Raw genomic sequence first — 21,472 nt, forward strand, 5'->3', positions numbered from 1 at the left:
CGAAAGTCAAAAAGATCCACGACACAAGCACATCATGATAGCAATGGAAGAAAATAAAAATACAACAAGCTAAGTACGTAAGGTCCCCCTCTACGAGTGAAAAATTTACTAACGTTTGTGCAAAATTTAAAATAATCCAAGGTGTAGTTATTGAAAAAGTGTGAACAAATGAACTATTTGGGGACAATTTTACCCCTATAATGCCCTCTAGAGGTGGGACCAGAGTTATGCTGGAAAATCTGTTATGTTAAAAAGTTACTTTCACCATAACTAATGTTCGTGCAAAAAATTTTTTAAATCCAAGTTGTGGTTATTGAGTAAAGTGCAAACAAACAAACGGGGGTCATTTACTAGGTCTAATCCCTCCTTTGTCGAGGGGGACCAATAATCAATTCCATCATTCTAAACAGAATCAAGATAATTTTATCCAATCATGTCTTTTCCATATCTTCATGATCTGCTAAACAGATTATAATTTGCTTCAAATGGTTCCGTCTTTTCTGATGCAAAGTAATTCTGATTTAAAAGATACTTAGCCGTGGCATTATGATTTAATCAAACAAGACCATCAATTGGATTTTCATCTCATTTTTTTTCTTTTTTTTCTTTTTTTAATTTCAAATCATTTTTATCTTCCAATCAATATTTTTGCATTTTATCAATTTTCTCAAATCTTTCTCATTCAAACACTTGTAACTTCAATACATTATCAGGTTTTATTGTTTACATTTCTCACTTTTGCAGCATAGTAACCCAGTTTAGGTTATTTAATGAACAAAAAATCTTTGTAAACAGTTAAGTGTATTGACTAATTGAACACAAGTTACTATTCTACACAGGTTTAAAGTTTTAGTTCATATCTTTCCCAACAGTATCTACTCTGTAATAAAGATCAATGTGCATTTGTATATTTTTATATGAATGAATATAACATACTAGCAAAGATACCCACACTTCGCGTTGGATTTTGCTAATCCCTACATAGTACCCCAGTAGTTGTTGCCCCTGATAGTAGACCTCTACACCAAAGTGGCAATTTGCCTTGTTTGGGATGAAAATGTAATTAAAAAATTTTTTTTAAAAGTATGTGGATGTTGTAAGAGCAACAATTTCTTAAGGTGCTTAAAATTTTTTAACTACCTTTTGAAGTGACTGAAATCCAAATATGAACTTTAAAACAAAATAAGTTATATCAAAGTTGACACATTGTTGCACATAAAAATTGAAACAATTGCAAAGAATCAAAATGGTTAATATTTGTTTAGTATCACAAACACATTTTTATCTAAGATACAACAAAGATACCTGTACTTTGTATGCACCCTTGTAGTAAGTGGATGTTGTAAGCGCAACTATTGCTTAAGATATTTAACATTTTTAATTACTTCCTTGAAATTACTTAAATCCAACAGTGCAATAAATTTTGGTCTATGTTAGGGACCACTGTCATGTATAATTTCATCAAGATTGGTTGAGGGGATAGGGGTGGAGGAGTGTGAGCTGTTCAAATTCACAAAGAAGTTGACTGGCACCATTGTGGCAGCCCTTGGGATGGTGGCAAACCCCAACTTAGTTTGCACCATCCTTAGGTGAAAGAGTTTATGAAGAGCTGCACTAAATATGACATTAACCTTGAAAAATGGGGTGCACCATCCCTAGGTTGGAAACCATCATCATGATCGGTTCAGTGGTGTGGGCTGTTGAAGAGTTGTACGCACAGACATACACACACGCTACTATATATATATATATATATATATATATATATCTGTCGAGTTACACAAAAGTTTTAATTTCTAGAGGAAACCATTTGTAAGAAATGAGAAAGCAAATAGCAAGTTAGACAACTTCTGCTGTCTTAAATCTATATATTAATATGATATTGTGTTTTTTTTTGTGTGTCATGCCGTGGCTACCGTAATAGGATGGCCTAGCGACGACTATAATTTAGTCTGGTGACGTCATGAACATCGGTCTGTTGAAATTTGGTCACGTGTCTCATGACTAAACCGGAAGTTGGTTTAAAGTTTTGGAGGGTTAAATAAATTTAAACATGCCGTCGAGATGTATAGTTCCAAAATGCCGAGGTAAATACGAAAATGGACCAAAAGTTACCGTGTTTCCATTCCCCCCCCCCAAAAAAAAAGGGAAATAATTTATCAGTGGATCAATGCAATAAAAAGAAAGGATTTTACCCCATCTAAATATAACAGAGTAAGTGTTAAAATGTTTGAGATATTAAAAAAAAAAAAAAAGCACCTTTCTTAATTTTTATTTATTTTTTTTAGAATGTATTTTAAAATAAAAATGAAAGTATATATATAAAAAATGAATTTTACATGTAATTTAAGTTATGTACTGAAATAATAAATCATTATTTAGAAACTTATTTAAAATGGGGAGTATGGTAAAAATATGTACTTTCACCTAACAACTTAATAAAAGCGATATCGTAAAAACAGAATTCCTTGTTTAAATAATTCTAAATAAGAAAAATCATTTATCTTTTTAGTTCAACTATTTTACTGTGCAATATTTATATCAGCGTGAAATAGATTAAACTTTTTTTTAAAAGTTTATGACAGTTTTTGTTGTCCCAAAAGCTTATTAATAATTATTTGTGGTAAATGTAGTGGCCCTGTAGGTGTCAGAATTTTGGAGAATATACTTCCAAAATAAACTATTAAAATTATTTAAAAAATAATAGAAATATTTTTTATTTAGAAAAAAGTGTTTACAAAATGCCGACAATAAAAAAATATTTCTATTATTTTTTAAACAATTTTAATAGTTTTTTTTGGAAGTATATTCCATAAATGAAATAAACAACCCACTTTAAACGGAGAAATTACAAGTTTTGTATATGTTATTCGCAGTTTTGCGTTAGAGTTGTCAAAAATTCCCCCAAAATTCTGATACTGCTAGTGGCACTGTAAACGAAAATGTTTAAAATTACGTTGAAGAAATGTTAGTTTTAAAAAAAATGAGGGATCACTTTTCTATAAAAATTTAACGTAAAATGAGCACCCATTTTATGGCCATCGTTTTTTTTATTTTTTTTATTTAGGGCGCTTTCTTATTAACAAATTAAATTGAAGAAAAATTAGTATGGCCACCTTTATGTTGGGGGTTGGGAGTCAACGTACAATGAACATAGTTTAACGTAAAAGGATCACCCCTTTCAAAAAGTGTAAACAGAATTTTTGTTGGGGAGAGGGGGTCAACTGTAGGTGCTCATTTTATGTTTAGTTGTGTTCATTCCTACAAAGAGGCACTTCGCCTTGTTTGAGGCGAAAATGTAATTTTAAAAAAAATTGCTCGTTGCCCATGTAAAAAAAAAAAAAATTGGCCATAAAGTGGGTGGTCGTTTTAGGTTAAATTATCCCCCCCCCCTTTTTTTTTAACTAACATCTCTTTATATCTTGGAAACTACTAGTTTGCCGTAATTTTAAACGTTATTTTCGTTTTCAGCACCCCCGAAAACCTGTAAAAGTGGTAATTTAAAAGGATTTTTCGAGGGTGGACTAATTCTGCACATTTACCTTATTTTTTTTTTATTTTATCGTTTTTTGTCATGTAATTTTTTTTTTTTTTTTTTTTTGTATTAAGTCAAACATGGTACGATTTTCTTTTAAATTATTTCTTTAGGTATGTGAACTTCATTTTTGACCCGAAGACATACAGCGATAGGCATCAGCATTTGATGAAAGGACTGGAAAGACAATTAGTGTTAAATTAAAAAATCCCTATCTTAAGGATGGTGCTATTCCTCGAATATTACCAAACTGTCCCTCCTATTTATCGTCATCAACCACTTTTAGAGAGTCTCCTAACGCAAAGAAAATGCGTTTAGAAAATTCTGGTCTTAAGTGTGCATTATGTGAAAGTGTTGCTGACGAATTAGAGTTAAGGAAACGTAAAACTTTCCATAATATTGATGATTTAGAAAAAAAATTAACGTTCATAGATAAAAATTATTGGACTTCTATTAGGCAAGACAATACCATCATTATATGCCATATAAAGAGATGCCCATACTCAAAAATAAAAATGTCTATGGTGATTGAATCGGACTTGGCCGTTAGAGTATTCTGTAGTGATGTGGAAATGAGTGCTATAGGAGAGTATAGAATAGAATTCCTAAACATGTAACAGCGGAAAATACTCTGCAGATTTTGATGGAAAACATGAAAAAATGGACACCGAAGAATAGGAAATGAAAACTTCTAATATAAGTTCTTTATTAAAATTAATCTTATCATTTTTGCTATTAGTGCAAGATGAATCATTTAAATATTTTAATGCCATTAAGTTTATATATGAACAAATTAACATAATGACAATGAATAAGGTTAATTATTCGAGTGAAATGACGGTATTTTCTTCCTTATTATATAACTGCTCCCCTAGAGGGTACAAACTATTAAGAGACACTAAAAATCTAATTTTACCATGCTATTCAACCATTCGAAGATTAACCTTATCAACTTCTATGAATCCTGTCATTGAACAACACGATAACAATTTTCTCATGTATATAAAAAGTAAGTTCAAGTTATCGCAGAATACATTCAAATATTTTATATTTGGTGGACAATACTGAATGTGAAAACACCATATAAAGGTTGTCGACTTCGTAATAAATATGCTAATCCACTTACATTAAATAGTGATAATTATAGTTTCCTAAATGTGTTCTGTGACTGGTTAAAAACTTGGAATAGCATTCCTGGAAGAACTGGTAAGTTAACAAAGGAAACATATACTGCTTTGCACCATACTCCTTATGCAATTTTAGAATTGACTAAATATTGTATAAATGTACTGAACATGGTGTATATATTACACATTAAGACAGATAACCTTGAGGCAAGGTTTGACCAGTATCGACAACTTAGTGGAGATCAGTATAATATATTGATACGTCAGGTGTATGAATGTGAAAAAAAACTCAGAATGTTGTCAGTTTTAAAATTGAGCTTACCAATTAATAATCGAAGTATTGAATTGAAAAATTTAAAAGAAACTAACTGGGATGAAATGACAAGGGAGCAAGAGTTACATGTTTATAAATTTAACATAGATGTAACAGAAGATGATGTTAATCAATGCAAGGGAGTACTTCCTGTTATATTATACTTAGCAGGTTATTGCTGCCATGCAGTTTTCAAAAAACTGAAATGCAATAGCTGCAAAAATTTAATATCCGGGAGAGAGGCTGTTGAAGAAATAGCTGAATTAAACAGCTATTTTCAGGGTATTAACAGAAGTTCTCTGCTATACCCAAATGATATAACTAATAAGTTTGTCTTATATAATTATATAGTTATAAACAAACTTACAAAATGCAATTCTTTTTTACATTCGATTCATCAGAGAAAATTAGCCATGTACATAACTTTAAATATTTTGGCTGATCAAAATCGATTATTTCATGTTGACTCTTGCGATGAGGGTCACACTATTCAGCAAATATAAAAAATGCTAATATGGAGTTCATCGAATTCCCTTATAAACAATTTTTGTCACAAAGAGAATGACAATATTAGTAAAAAAATATCAGAAAAAGAAAAATTCAAACTTAATTAAATTCTACAACAGATTTTTGAAAAGTTTCAATGTTTGAAATATTTCTGGCTTAGTAACTTTGTTTATACTAACATTTGTTTGAATTTAATTTTTAACTTATTGTTTGTTATTCAGTTAAACTAATTCATTGTTCGTTATTCAGTTAAGCCAATTCATTGTTTTTCAGTTAAACTAATTTATCGTTTGTTTTTCAGTTTTAATTTTTAAAATGTTTTTTTGATTTTAAAAATATTTATTGTTCATTTTTATTTATTTCTATTGAATAAACTTCAGTTACATACAAATCAAATCGTATTCCTTTTCTTTTTAAACTTTTTAACTTTTCTCCCTTTCAATTCGTTTTTTATTATTAATATTTTTATTATTACTATTAGATGAGTTTCAGTACAAAGTATCATGTTTATCTTTTTTAATCCAATTTTGAAGTTTTCTAACGCTTTCTGTAAAAAATGTCTGCTCATTATCGACAGTGTGTTCCACTTTTCTTGCTTGCTATGACCTATGGCGATGACGTCATTTTTCAGCTGACAGGCCATCTATGACGGTGGTCACGGTCATGCTTACATCTTTTTCTTGTGAGTGACGTCTTTAATTGCTATTACCTTCCATTTCTTGTAAGAAATAATTTTACCAAGAATTATCCGTAAGTTTTGGTTTCGGTTATAGCTGAAGGAACTCAAGTTCCAATATATATATATATATAAATAAACTAGCAAAAGTACCCGTCGTTGACTGGGTTCAAAAACAGCCTACAGAAAATGGACTGATTCATGAAAGTTATGAAAAGGAAGGGTTGTAAATTTGGGTTGATTTTGGGGGTATCAAAACCAAAGCAAAATATGATAAAAGTAAAAATAAAATAGATAAACCTCATAACTTATTAACCATACCTGTTCACACTGAAACACTTATCACAATATTCTGTGGATCTATATTAAAAAACCTTCTTAAACTTTGTGACATATTTTCATTCTATGGAGGTCAGGTGCGAACGAACACCCCATAATTTTATTATACCATATTTCTTCAAACAGAAACACAATTATCAAAGTATACTTACACAGATAGATATGAAAATTCTTAATTAAAGTTTGTGCCTATTTCCATTCTATGGAGGCCAGGCGCGAACGCAGACTCCACAATTTTATTATACCATCCCTATTTAAGTTAAAACATACTTATCAAAATATTCTTACGTACATCTATATCAGAAACACTTGTAAACGTATTTTTATTTTTAATTTTTAAATTTTTTATTTCCATACTTTGTGGACCAGACGTGAATGCAGACCCCACAATTTTAATGAACCACTGTTCTGCCAGATCAAACATACCCATTCCTGTGTCTCGATACATCTATCATTATATGTAATCAGTTTTTTAAAATAGTCAACCATATAGGAGCCTATTTGTGACCAGACACACACACAGACATTCAGCTTTATATATATATATATATATATATATATATATACACTTTTTTTTTCTGCATAAGGTTTAGTTTCGGTTCAAGCTGATGCACCCAAGTCATATGGATATACATCTTTTATTTTTGAAATCACAACTTTATAATATATAAGAATTTATAAAAAAATGGATTCTATATTAATATATACAAAATCTGCATAAATTTAAATATCATATTTAAGCGTATTTTACGACCGGGCTATGCTGGGCCTCCCTGCTAGCTTAGATAAATACTTTTGCAGTTTTCCAAGTTCACATCTGTTCTGATGCTACACTTCACCTTTTCTGTCCTTGGTCAGTGGAGGAGAAATCCTTCATGGCTGGGACAATTTTTATTTTTGTTCCTATCCAGAGTGCCCCTTTTGAGGGAGCTGGATTTTTCCCACATTAAAAACCGACCTTGCGCCTAACTCTGTCCTCGTGGGGAGGCAAGTAAATAGGTACAATAATCTCCATTTACACTAAACATCCACAAAATGCCAATATCAATATATTACATATAAAAGAGTCTGCTGTGGAATTTCCGCAGGTCCCCCAAGTGAATTTTGAAGAAAAAAAAAAAAAAAAAATCCTCCATTCTAAGGAAAACTGTTTTTTTTCTTCCTTTACGTCATCAGAAATCATCAGAAATGATAATGTGCGGGGGGGGGGGGGGGAGGAACTCCTCACATGATTCTATGATTTTTATATGAAGATTAGTACAAATTAAGTGTATCATTCATCAAATTCAGTTTAATGTCCATTTTTTAATGTTGGGATGCATTAAACAACTTTTAGAAAATGACTTTCAAACTAACTTATCTCTGGACAGGTCTTTATTTATCCCTCGTTCACTCCAGTCCATTTTTATCACTTCCTCCCATATTTTCCTTAGTCTTTCCCTCTAAACCGAGCATGCTACCATAACTCTACATCCATTAATCAAAGAACTCATCTATTCTTTTAATGTGACCATACTATCAACGTTTCCGGTGTATACTAGCTATAAGAGACTATTATAATAGATGCACAAGAATTTTGACTCCATACTCCACAGACTTCTCTATGAATCATCTCAAAGTAGTGAATGTATTCTTAACACTACTAAATTCTCATTTACAAATATGGAGAATATTTGTGGACTAAAGAATCGATGTTATTATGGAAATTCTATTCTTGGTCGCATATTCCACAGACCAGAACCAGAAATTCTTTCCTCATTTGTCTTAACTCTAAATTCCTGTCAGTTCCCAAGCTCAATGTGAATTTAGAATTTACGATTAACATGACCAATTTTAAAATTAAGTTCTTGTATATTATTATTATGGTTGTTTTTGCATACATTTTCAGAATATATTCATGGATGCAAGTAATCAAAGAAGGGACTCAAGTTGTTTGAAAAAAAAAAAAAATAAATAAATATACCGATAACGGAGATTTGGTGTCTATATTGACAAGGTTTTTAACAGAAAGCTTTTTTAAATTACATCTTTATTAATAATGATGCAATCATTGCATACACTGCTCAGGTGTACTAAAATTCTTCAAAAGTGCGTGTGTAGTGCATAGGATAATGCACAATTATCAGGGAAATGCACAATACATGAATCATGATATACATGCGTGCATGCGTATGAAATGCACAACACATGAATCATGATATACATGCGTGCATGCGTATGAAATGCACAATACATGAATCATGATATACATGCGTGCATGCGTATGAAATGCACAATACATGAATCATGATATACATGCGTGCATGCGTATGAAATGCACAATACATGAATCATGATATACATGCGTGCATGCGTATGAAATGCACAATACATGAATCATGATATACATGCGTGCATGCGTATGAAATGCACAATACATGAATCATGATATACATGCGTGCATGCGTATGAAATGCACAATACATGAATCATGATATACATGCGTGCATGCGTATGAAATGCACAATACATGAATCATGATATACATGCGTGCATGCGTATGAAATGCACAATACATGAATCATGATATACATGCGTGCATGCGTATGAAATGCACAATACATGAATCATGATATACATGCGTGCATGCGTATGAAATGCACAATACATGAATCATGATATACATGCGTGCATGCGTATGAAATGCACAATACATGAATCATGATATACATGCGTGCATGCGTATGAAATGCACAATACATGAATCATGATATACATGCGTGCATGCGTATGAAATGCACAATACATGAATCATGATATACATGCGTGCATGCGTATGAAATGCACAATACATGAATCATGATATACATGCGTGCATGCGTATGAAATGCACAATACATGAATCATGATATACATGCGTGCATGCGTATGAAATGCACAATACATGAATCATGATATACATGCGTGCATGCGTATGAAATGCACAATACATGAATCATGATATACATGCGTGCATGCGTATGAAATGCACAATACATGAATCATGATATACATGCGTGCATGCGTATGAAATGCACAATACATGAATCATGATATACATGCGTGCATGCGTATGAAATGCACAATACATGAATCATGATATACATGCGTGCATGCGTATGAAATGCACAATACATGAATCATGATATACATGCGTGCATGCGTATGAAATGCACAATACATGAATCATGATATACATGCGTGCATGCGTATGAAATGCACAATACATGAATCATGATATACATGCGTGCATGCGTATGAAATGCACAATACATGAATCATGATATACATGCGTGCATGCGTATGAAGGACATCATGATTAGTTTTAGTAAATTTCAAGACTCATTAATGTTATAAAGGATGTAGTGTCTTGGCAGCAAACAACTGATGCAGACAATCATCAAATCTGTTACCACGGCTGCTGGAAAAATGGAGGATTGTTCTACTGCTTCAGTAGATGTCTCACTGCTGATGCAATTCTCTACTGGTATTAGAACCAAGTACATCCAAGGATGGAGTACTGTTGTCACATTTGGTCAGGAGCTGCTAAAAGCAGCTTATCCTGCCTTGAAAGAGTTCAAAATAGACTTTGTAGCCTAGTGAAGGATGCCGTTTTCTCTTACCTGCAACCTCTTTACCACAGAAGAGATATTGTGAGCCTATCTCTGTTTTATCTTTATTTTCATGGCAAGTGTTCATCTGAGCTCCAATGTATGGTCCCCATTTATCTTGACTTTCATGAAAAACACTAGTCTAGCTGAAACCACTATCAATAATTTCCCTTTATCTGTGTCTAAAGCTAAATGTAGATTCTATGAACAAAGCTTCTTTCTTAGAACTGCACGTCTGTGGAACGGTTTCGTTTTCCTGCTTTCCAACTGACTACAATATGGTTGTCTTCAAGTCCAATGTGAACAAATTCTTGATGAGCCATCCCCTTAAGTAATCCACTTTGTCAAATTTCCACTACTAACAATAACATGTTTCCTTTGACCACTGTACACTCATTAACTTTTATCTTCGAGTGATAAGCTTTAGTAAATTTCAAGACTTTAAAAATGTTGTTTAATGCTTCAGCAATAAGTCTTATGAGTAAAAGTCATTTTATGTCAAAAAAGGTTTAAAAACTCGGTGCAAAAAACTGTTAGGCAACACACTAACCATGCTATACACATTGGGCTCAGAGTTGCTTTCATCCGTCAACAACACTTGACACACATTTTGCTGCATCTACGAGTGAGCTGCTCTTTATAGTTAATACTAGCAGAATGAACAAAGGAAAAATAGGAAAGTCTTTTTGGAAAAAAGACATTATGGCTAAGAAAAAATTTTTTTTATTCATTTAATAAAAATAATTATATAACATTTGCTGTTCTAAAGTTTTTAAAAAAATTATGAAATGTTTTTTGAAGATGTGATCAGTCTCTTCTATTCCACATGATCACGCTTCCTTAATATTTGATTTCAGAGCTCACAGATCTCAATTCTTTGCTATATAGAGAGCATAATTGAGAAAAAGGTTAATGGAGAGAATCACAACTCTAAATCAACTCTAAAAGTCTCTATAGAGAAATGCTCGATATGAACAAGGATTACCTGACTTTAGCATAGAGGCTACTCATACTTCAAATAAAAGATAAAGTACAGCTTAAGGGGACTTTAATAAATTTGAATATCTCTAAGAAAAAAATAAATAAAATGAGCATGCGGAGTCTCCCTTCAAAAGTGAAAAATTTACTTTCACCATGACTAATGTTTGTGCAAAAAAGAAAGAAAAAAAAAATCAAAACGTGGTCATTGAGAAAAGTGTGAACAAACAGGAGTGAATTACTAGGTCCAATCCCTCCTTTGTCGAGGGACCAAAAAACAACCTAATGTCAAAATAGAAAAAAAAAAAAAAAAAAATTGTAAAAGTATTTTATTTTTTTAACAAGATGTATTCACACAGGAGTTCCAGATGAGGACATAAGTTGTTCCATTTTATGAACCTAATTCTCTTATTTTGTAATCTTTTTTTTTTTAATTCAATAAAGCAAGACAAGCAAAATATTAATTTTCGCAGACATCTTTGGGTTGGATTAAAGAACGGAAACTTTTCCTTACACACAGACAAGAAAAAAAACAAATATTACACTAGATATGAATCAGATATTGCACAAATAAGGAGCCTGATACCTCATCAGATAAAACCATATCAATATTAAATAAAATGCACCTAGTTTTAACACTTTACTGAAAGATAAAAAGCTTATAGAAAATATATAGCTGCATTCACTCGGCATTGTCAGGATGGAGGACTTTGAGAAAAAAAAAAACATTTAAAATAAATGATAGCTATTGAGTGAAATGTAATTAAAATTCATAATATTGCAAGCAAAAAAAAAAAAAATTTTTGCAATCAAAATTTCTATCCATTGCTAAGCATTACTAAATGTTTGTTCAGCAGATGCAACAACAACGTGAATAAGTGACCAAAAGCCATGTCCTATTGCAATATTTCTACTTAACTGTTACAATTTCTTAGAATACAAACCAGAAGTTGGATTTTCGGAGGCACAAACAATCTAATTGCTTAGGTTGTTGAACAGACAATTCATTCAAGACTTTTCATCATGGACTCAATCTTAAAGTATATATAGGATTACATCAAAGCTCTTGGTTACACAGCGTCCGAGGTTTTACCCTCTCCCTCCCCCACTGATGCACATATGTAGAAAGATTCTACACAAAACTCATTAGTTAAAGCAATGTGGGGGACCAACAACTACCATTGATTTTCCTGGCAACATTGATCATCATACCGAAACACTAACTGGAAACAGTAATCTTAAATGTTAAGATTGGAGAATCTATTGGAATATAGTCTTTGAATTAAAGTCAGTTTTCTACCAGAACAACACGCTATCAAATTCAATTTCTTTGCTCGGCATTTTGAAAAAGTTCTTCCATTGTTCCATAGTACTTATTTGTAATTCTGTTTTCAAATAAACATCACAAGTGTTACGAGGGAGCTTTTCTATAAAATAATTCTTAAAAAATCAATAAAACCATTTAAAATGTGTGCTAACGTATCCTAGGCACCCCTAATGATCAAACCTCAAAAGTTTTTAATTCACGAAATAGTTTAAAGGCCAGAGTATAGTAATAGAAAGATTAGAAGGTTTTAGAAGTATCTAGAAAGCCCCAGAGGTTTCTGCAATAATCTAGAATGAGTTAAGATGCCATATAAATAAAAGTGGAGAGAGAAACAGATCAGTTATCAACTTGGACCCGTTAAGATAACGCCGGTCTATGATTCAGGGATACGTCCAGCCGAAAGAATCCAAAACACAAAAAAGAAAAAAATACATCCCTCGAACCCATGGAAAGTTGCAGAAAAAGCCCTCTGGACTAGTGGTAAATACAATTTTGAAATATTCTCATTGACCAAACTTTTTAAAAAAAAAAAAAACAAAAGAAATTTTATAATCACTGAATTTTGTTGGTAATTGAGTGAATAACCACTAGAAGACTGGCCTGTAGCCGTTTTTAATTTGGACTACCTCCCTTACTCTCGTAACGCTCCACTTCCTTGTACTAGTTTTTGACCTCGAGTTTCAACAAGCCATATTTTAATTTTTATTTGATAGTAGTAATCCAAAATAACTGTATCTTTGTTACCCGACCTGTTTTTTGTTGGTTTTGTTATTGTTGTAAATATTTGTGAATCATCTTATTTGTTTATTTTGTTATTGTTGAAAATAAAAAGGAAAATATCATTTTCCGAAAACCATATTTCATATCGTCCATATCTTTAATTGTTACACCTTTTGAATGTAACACAAGTCATAATGTAGCCCTGCACCAAAGTTTTTGAATAACAAGCCGTTTTCAAAACAGGCTTGTAATGCTGCTAATATAGCATCCTTGTTGTTTACTCTATGCCAGTCTCTACAAGACACGTTGACAACATGCAGTGACACTATTAGTTTCCTGCATCTCTTCAGCTAGTGTTAGTGCATGTTGCAGACTTGTCCAGACTCGATTGGCATATTAACGTTCCTGGGATTCTTTAGCTGTCTTCATAGCACATAGCATGCAGACTTGTTTTAATGCAATTGGCTTCCCAGCATTCCTGCGACTTTTTAGCTATCTTTATGGCATAATGGAGATTTGTTCTGTCATGATTGGTATGCTGCCATTCTGTAATTCATCAATTGTTTCCATGACATGACACTGACTTGGCGAGATACAATTTGCATTCCATAGTTCCTGTGAATGTGGCAAAATACTTTGTTCATTATTATCCTTTTGAACCATTTTTTTTTCGGCTACGAGAACTAATATAGTTTTTTTTTTTTTTTTTTTGGTGAGGTGGGGAGGGGGGATAGAGATAACAATGACATTCGTAATGGTACCCAAATCAGTCAAGTAAACTATGTTTGTGTAATATAATAACTATAAGGTCCCATAAAAATTATACGGAATGAGAAATATATTTAGTCAGCAAATAGGTTTTGATAAAGCTGATACTTTTCTAGAAAATGCAAAAAAAAAAATGTTTTTTGAACAAAAAAAAAACAATAATACACAGCAAATATGAGTTTAAATTTTCTACAAAAATAGTGCCCATTGTATTTTAAATATAGAACTGACCCAAATGAGATAAATTAATAAGTACTAATACTCAGAAAGTAATATTTTGCTACATAGTTCAATCTATATAATATTCTGCATGTTCTACTTTCTTAGTCTGTATGTTAGGCTTTGAAAAAAGTAAAAAAACAATTTTTGAAGCCTAAACTGCTTCAAAAACAGCCAAATTCACGAAATTTGGCTTTAAAAATAAAGAAACAAGACTACATCAAAGGGAGATCAATCGCATTTTGGTCCAGAGCTGCTAGATTGGCCTTTTTAAAACCAAATTTTGTGATTTTGGCCCTTTTTGAAGCAATCTGGCTTTTTAAAAATGTAATGTACGAACTAAGTAAGAGAGGAACAAGCAAAATACTATATGGATTGTAAGGATTCTGGCTTCCAGTTTTCAGGCAAAAACATCCTTGAGTCAAGTGGAAATTTTTTTTTGGAAAACGAGATATATTTTGAAAATAAAAATAAAATATGACACATCATATGAATCCGATTCAATACATTATGCTGGTAAATATTTAGTTTAAAATTCTTGGATTTTTTAATATCGACATATGATCTATTTATTGTCTCATATCAAATGATGTCAGCAAGCAAATTGCATTGGTATGGCTTTCAAAAGAATGCAAATTCTGCACAATACTAGCTGTAAAATTTTAAAGTAATTTTGCATAGATTTTTTTTGTGAAGTTCCTGTTATTAGTCAGAAAAGGAAAAAAAGTTTTTGGACTTGTGTAGAATTTAAAGGTTTTGTTTAATTGTAAGCGGCTTGTTTTACAAATTAACTTGAAAAATATATCAAAGTTTAAAAAAAAAATCAACTTAAAAATTAATTGAATAAAGCTGTTAGAAATAAGTTTAAATTTACTTTAAAAAGTTATGTTTACTTGTGAATACACTCAAACAGATTTTATCTAATCTTATTTTATTATATAACTTAAAATAAAAAAAGAAAATCATCACACCAATCAAATCTCATACCTCTTGATCCTTCAATAAGTTTCTTCCTCGCAGGAGCTGAGAAAGGGTCAGCTCGAAGCATGTCGGATGCCTCAAGTAGAAACACTGAAGCATCTTCAACCCGACGGAGGGCCGGTGGCATATCCTGCTTGAGGATTTGATCCTCACTGCTATTGATAGTGTCATAGCCAACCTAAAAAAATAAAAACAATAAAAGCTTATGTAGTTCCTTTACAATCACTATTACTTTAATAAGATAAATAACGATAAAAATTTTTGATTGATTAAAAAAAAAAACAATCTTAAAAAGATCTCTTGATAGAGTCTCTGAAATAGCAAAATAGAATGTTTTGCATCCAGTAAGATGCCAAACATTCCTAGCAAAAACAAAAAGATAACACTGAATAAATAAATAATTAAATGCAAATTACTAGATTGGATCTGTAATGTAAGATTCGTCTCAACAGTGTCAACCTTAGATGTCTTCAAAGAAATCATAATGGAAGCATTTGACTAGTTTTAGTAGTGTTTACATGTGCAGCATGTTAAAAGCCGCAAACATCACATGAGGGTTCATCAAGGTAATGCTCTCTGCAAGGGGTCTGTATCCCTCTTATATTTGAGTACCAGATAATGTAAGTCATTGGCAGTACTAAAAAACAACACACTTCAGCTTTAATTAGAAAAAGAAATATGAAACGATACTAGTACTTTAGTACAAGTTATAGCCATAATTTTGTTAGTGTCTATCCAGGGATATGAACATAACAAATTAAAAAGGGGGGGGGGGGAAATTAGACTTAAAATAAAGAAATATTTATTTTAACATGAAAAAAAAAAAAAAAAAAAAAAAAAAAACATACAAATAATATTTACAAGTAAATACACTTAAATTTTTTTTTTTTTTTTTTTTTTACACAGATCACCACTTATCAAGGCCCGGAGGTCACTCGAGGATAAGAGTTAATGGATATACATTAGTCAATGTGATTATCGCGTAGCAAACACTAGTAGTGGGAATTTTGTAAATTGGATTACTTAGGGGGAAGGTTGATTAAGAACTTGTTTACATTGGACTTGAAGACAATCAGATTGTAGTCAGCTGGAAAGCAGGCAATTGGAAGAGAGTTCCACAGGCGTGCAGTTCTAAGAAAGAAGCTTTGTTCATGGAATCTACATTTAGGTTTAGGCACAGATAAAGAATGTGGGAAATTATTGATAGTGGTTTTGGCTAGACGAGTGTTTTTCATAAAAGTTTGGCGAGGGGGGGCATAAATTGAAGCTCAGACGCGCACTTGCCATGAAAATAACAATAAAGCAGAGACAGACTCGCAACGTTTCTTCTGTGGGAAAGAGATTGCAGGGAAGTGAAAAGGGCATCTCCTACTAAGTTACAAAGTTTATTTTGAACTCTGTCAACGCAGGATAAGCTGCTTCTAGCAGCTCCTGCCCAGATATGGCAACAGTACTCCATTGTTGGCTGATGTCTTTTTTTTTTTTTTTTTTTACAAGGTGGTCACCACTTATCAAGGCCCGGAAGTCACTCGGGGATAAGGGTTATTGTATGTACAGTACGTTAGTGTTGAGATTTGATAAAGTGTCTTAAGGAGGTGGTTCATCAGGAATTTGTTTATGTTGGACTTGAAGACATCCAGGTTGTAGTCAGGTGGGAAACAGGCAAATGGAACAGAGTTCCACAGGCGTGCACTTCTAAGAAGCTTTGTTCATGGAATCTACGTTTTGATTTTGGCACAGATAAAGAGTGGGGAAAATTTTTGACGCGGTTTTAGCTAGACGGGTGTTTTTCGTGAAAGATTGGTAAGGGGGGGCAGGGATTGGACCTCAGACGAGCACATGCCATGGAAGTAACGATAAAACAAAGACAGACTTGCAACGTCTCTCCTGTGGGAGAGAGGCTGCAGGGAAGAGAAAAGGGCATCCCCCACTAAGCCACGAAGTCTATTTTGTACTCTGTCAAGGCAGGATAGGCTGTTTTTAGCAGCTCCTGCCCAGATGTGGCAACAGTACTCCATCCTTGGACGTACTTAGCTTTTATATAGATAGAGAATTGCATCAGCAGTGAGATATCTTCTGGAGTGGTAGAAGGATCCTACTATTTTTCCAGCGACCTTGGCAATAGACTTGATGTACGTGTTCCATTTCAGGTCAGGAGTAAGGTCAATCCCAGAAGTTTATCAAACCATGGAGCTTCCCCTAGTCGAGAGCCATCCATCACAATTGATGCCAGATGGGGATCGCAGCGTTGATGATATAAAGATAGGAGATTAGTTTTAGATGCATTAAAAGTAACCAGCCACCTCTTCCCCCACTGTACCACGCACTCGAGATCAGAAGAGAGAGAATCAGAGAGAACTTTGTCATTTACGGCCTTTGATGTGTTGCCATAGATGGTAGTGTTTTCAGCATAATACTACTGCTAGCTTCAAAAGTGATTATAAGCTCTATAGCATTGACGGTGAAAAGGGAGATAAGAACTACCAACTTCAAATCAAATGTTTTATGTATGCGTAAATCTAATAATAAAAATATGAAAATATAATTCTTTGGTCAGTGAGAAAATATACAGAAATCTGTATTTACCGAAATTCCAGTTTTTTCAAATGATGCGGTGTTTAGTTGTTAGGAAGTTTCTTTTAGCTGGATTTTCATCCTAGAAACATTACTGGAGTTCTTTATAGCAAGTTAGCAACTTAACAATTCACCAACTAATGCAGCTGCTAGTGCAGCATCCTTAGATAGGTTTTTGCATGAAATTTCCTTGATTTTAGATTTTTTTTTTTTTTACAAAGGAGTCACCACAAATTGGATTACTTAAGGGGATGGCTCATCAAAAATTTGTTCATGTTGGACTTGAAAACAACCATATTGTAGTCAGTTGGAAAGCAGGAAAACGGAACACAGTTTCACAGGTGTGCAGTTCTAAGAAAGAAGCTTTGTTCATGGAACTTACGTTTAGCTTTAGGCATAGACAAAGAGTAGGGGAAATTATTGGTGGTGGTTTCAGGTAGACGAGTGTTTTTTTGTGAAAGTCAGGACAGGCGGGGACCATACATTGGAGCTCAGATGAGCACTTGCCATGAAAATAACGATAAAGCAGAGACAGGCTCACAATGTCTCTCCTGTGGGAAAGAGGTTGCAGGGAAGCGAAAACGGCATCCTCCACTAGGTTATTTTGAACTCTGTCAGATGTGAAAACAGTACTCTATCCTTGGATGTACTTGGCTCTAATACCGGTAGAGAATTGTATAAGCAGTTGAAATATCTACTGGAGCAATAAAATGATCCCACCATTTTCCCAGCAGCCCTAGCAACAGATTTGATGTATGTGTTCCATCTCAGATGAAGAGTAAATGTCAGACTTAGAAGTTTGTCAAAACATGGAGCCTCCCGAAGACTTTTTGACGAGGATCAGAGTGTTGATAATGTAAAGATGGAAGCTTGGTCTTAGATGCATTTAAATTAACCAGCCACTTCTTTCCCCATTGTATCAGGTGATCAAGATCAGAGGGGAGAGAATCAGAGAAAACTTGATCAGTTACAGACTTTGAAGTGTTGCCATGGATGGTAGTGTTGTAGCATAAATGTCTACAAATGATCTAAGGATGTGTTTTGGGAGATCATTGATGTAGATCAGCAAGAGAGTTGTGCCCAGAATGGACCCCTGAAGGACTCCAGCATCAATACTGTAAGCTTTTGATTTCTGCCCATCAACCATTCCTCTTATGAACCTATCAGAGAGAAATGATTTAATAATTGAAAAGACATTTCTGGCTATAACTTAGCTGGAGATTTTGTGAGGTACACCTTTATAGAATACCCTATCAAAGGCCTTTGATATGTCAAGGACAATTGCCCTAGAAAGAAGAAAGCCTCTGTCGAGAAATGCGCTAATCTTATAAAATATAACTGTTAGCACATCTGCTGTAGATCTAGCAGAACAGAAACCATATTGCATGTCACTGAGGAGGTTATTATTGCTGAGGTGGTTGACTACTTCTCTAACAGATTCAAGTAACTTACTCATAATGCACAGGAGACTTATTGGTCTGTACTGAGAGGGAGATGATCAACCACCTTAATTTTTAAATACAGGACATACTGATGAGGTTTTCCAGGGTGTTGAGAAGCAATTCTCATTAGACAACGCTTAAATAGCTTTGTAAGTATCGGAGCTAGTTCTGGTTAAAGCTTTTTGAGCACTATAATAGGAATGCTGTCAGGGTCAGTTGCTTTACTGGAATCAAGATTTTTGATTAGCTTGGCAACATCACACACATATTTGTAAGTTGCATAGAGTGTTTTCAGACACAGGAGGAAATACAGGAAGGTTGGTGGCCCTGATCATATAGGGTAGAATTAGCTACAAAGTTTTGGCAAAGAGTTTGGCTTTTTCTGATGTTAACGAGATTACCTCAGGTCCATTTATGATGGTTGGGATAGAGCATACAACATACATTCAGGATCCTGTTCGTTATTTGCCAAAATCGGTGGGAACCAAGCCACTGCTCAGCTACTTTGAACTTGACAGACTGAGCATACAACTCTCTTGCATTCTTTATTACTCTTTTACAGTGGTTGCTGGCAGTCCTGAAGGCAACTTTAGTCTCAGTACATCTATTACGTTGGAAGCAATGGAAATAGTTATTTCTGTGTGCAATGCCAGCAGCACATTCTGGAGAGAATCACGGCTAGCTGTTAGGTTTTTGCTAGAATCAAGTGGGTTTGTAAACAATCTGAGTTAGGTCATAAGCAATGGAGAAATCATGACAGAACCTCCCCTCATCATCGGTCATGTTTGAGTGGGTTAACCATTCCACATTGGCTAACATTCACGTCTGTGAAGACTTCAATGTTCACAAAGGATGAGCAGACAAAATGTGGTCAATTTTCTCAGATATGCTTTTAAAGATAGTAACTCCACTGTTACGGGGGCGATAGAGGGCAAATATAAATGCAGTGATGTGAGCAAGTGCAATCCAAAAGCACATATAGGGTAATTTAGGATCTTCTCTGGAGATGTCCTTACGACATGGAAAGCCATCTTTAATGTAGAAACATATTCCATGCTCATGGCGATCTTGGGGTCAGATTTAGATGTTAAATTGGAATATTCTTTAATTATGAACTCATCTAGGGAAATAGTTGGTCCAATGCCGATTTTGCTTAGGAAGAATAGGTCTGGTTTGGTTTCCTGTAATTGGATTTCAACCTTCGGAAGGTTGGAATGTAGACCCCTGATGTTAAAGAAGACTTGGTAGTGGGAGTCTACATTGGAAGTTGGAGTTCTGGGTTTCATCATGTATTTTTTCTGGAGACTTTTCATGATAGAGGTTTAGGATTTGTGGAACAGGTTGACAGACTTGGTTAGAGCAAGGTAGAGAGGGAAAGTAAGGAAGTGAAGAAATCCGCAAATAGAGTAGTTTAATATTCTATTCATTTTTATAAAGGACAATGGGATGCCATAACATTTTTATAAGAAAAGTGCCCTACCCATGATTTTGCAGAGAAATTCAACTTGAAGTTGTTTGATTGTGTACATGCATAACGTAAAACAACTCTCTGCATCTGTAATAGGTACACTTCTTGGGTGTACATAAGTGGCACTTGGACTATTTTCAGCTAATCTACTAGTTTAAAATGGCTATGAACATAACCTGGAAAAAAAAAAAATGATTCATACTTATCATTCCACTCAAGTAAACTTCATTTCCAAAACAGCTGCTTCTTGTCTCAACGTATACTTAAAATCTAAATCCTACCATCTGCTCTGGTGCTTACCAATCTAACCTCACAATACCTCATCCACAGAGGCATAAATTCAAGCTTTTAAATTTAACTGACTTATCCTGACCAAAAATACAGTTAATTATATTAGCATATTCTAATTTCATCTAGACTACCCATAAGCAAAAATATGAAGGAAAATTAATATGCAAATATTAGCACCCTTTATAAATTTTATTTGTTAAGTTGCATCTAAAACTAGTATCAAGATTTTTTAATCTCTCTCATTATATCTATCTATACACACACACACTGTTGCCTGGTTGTAATATATGCTTAAATATGATATTGTAATTTATGCAGATTTCATATTTATTATTATAGAGCAAATTCTCTATTGATTATTATATTGTACCCAATGATTTCAGTAATGATTTATAAAGTTTAAAAAAAAAAAAAAAAATGACTGTGTCATCAGCTGGGATCGAAACCAAAACATTCAATGCTCCAGTCTTACTTGTTATTTAACAAGTCAACCTCCGTTGTTACTGTCTGAGCTATCACTAGATGAAAAAAAAAAAAAAAAAGAGTTAAAAATTAAGCGACTTCAAACTAAAAATGTG

The 21,472-nt window shown here is 33.4% G+C and overlaps 1 protein-coding gene across 12 annotated transcripts in view; it reads right to left on the minus strand.

Annotated features, from left to right (window-relative positions):
- Nucleotides 1–21,472, minus strand: part of LOC145293255 (vinculin-like) — a 317,004-nt gene that overhangs the window by 148,408 nt on the left and 147,124 nt on the right. For all 12 annotated transcript variants that reach the window (XM_080139845.1, XM_080139844.1, XM_080139843.1 and 9 more), the window contains exon 3: nucleotides 15,126–15,297. In XM_080139845.1, the coding sequence (XP_079995971.1) occupies nucleotides 15,126–15,297 (172 nt within the window). The remainder of the gene's footprint in view (nucleotides 1–15,125; nucleotides 15,298–21,472) is intronic.

This window comes from Euprymna scolopes, chromosome 14 (assembly GCF_053919585.1).
Source record: "Euprymna scolopes isolate OS-2025 chromosome 14, ASM5391958v1, whole genome shotgun sequence".
Classification (NCBI taxonomy): Eukaryota; Metazoa; Mollusca; class Cephalopoda; order Sepiida; family Sepiolidae; genus Euprymna; species Euprymna scolopes.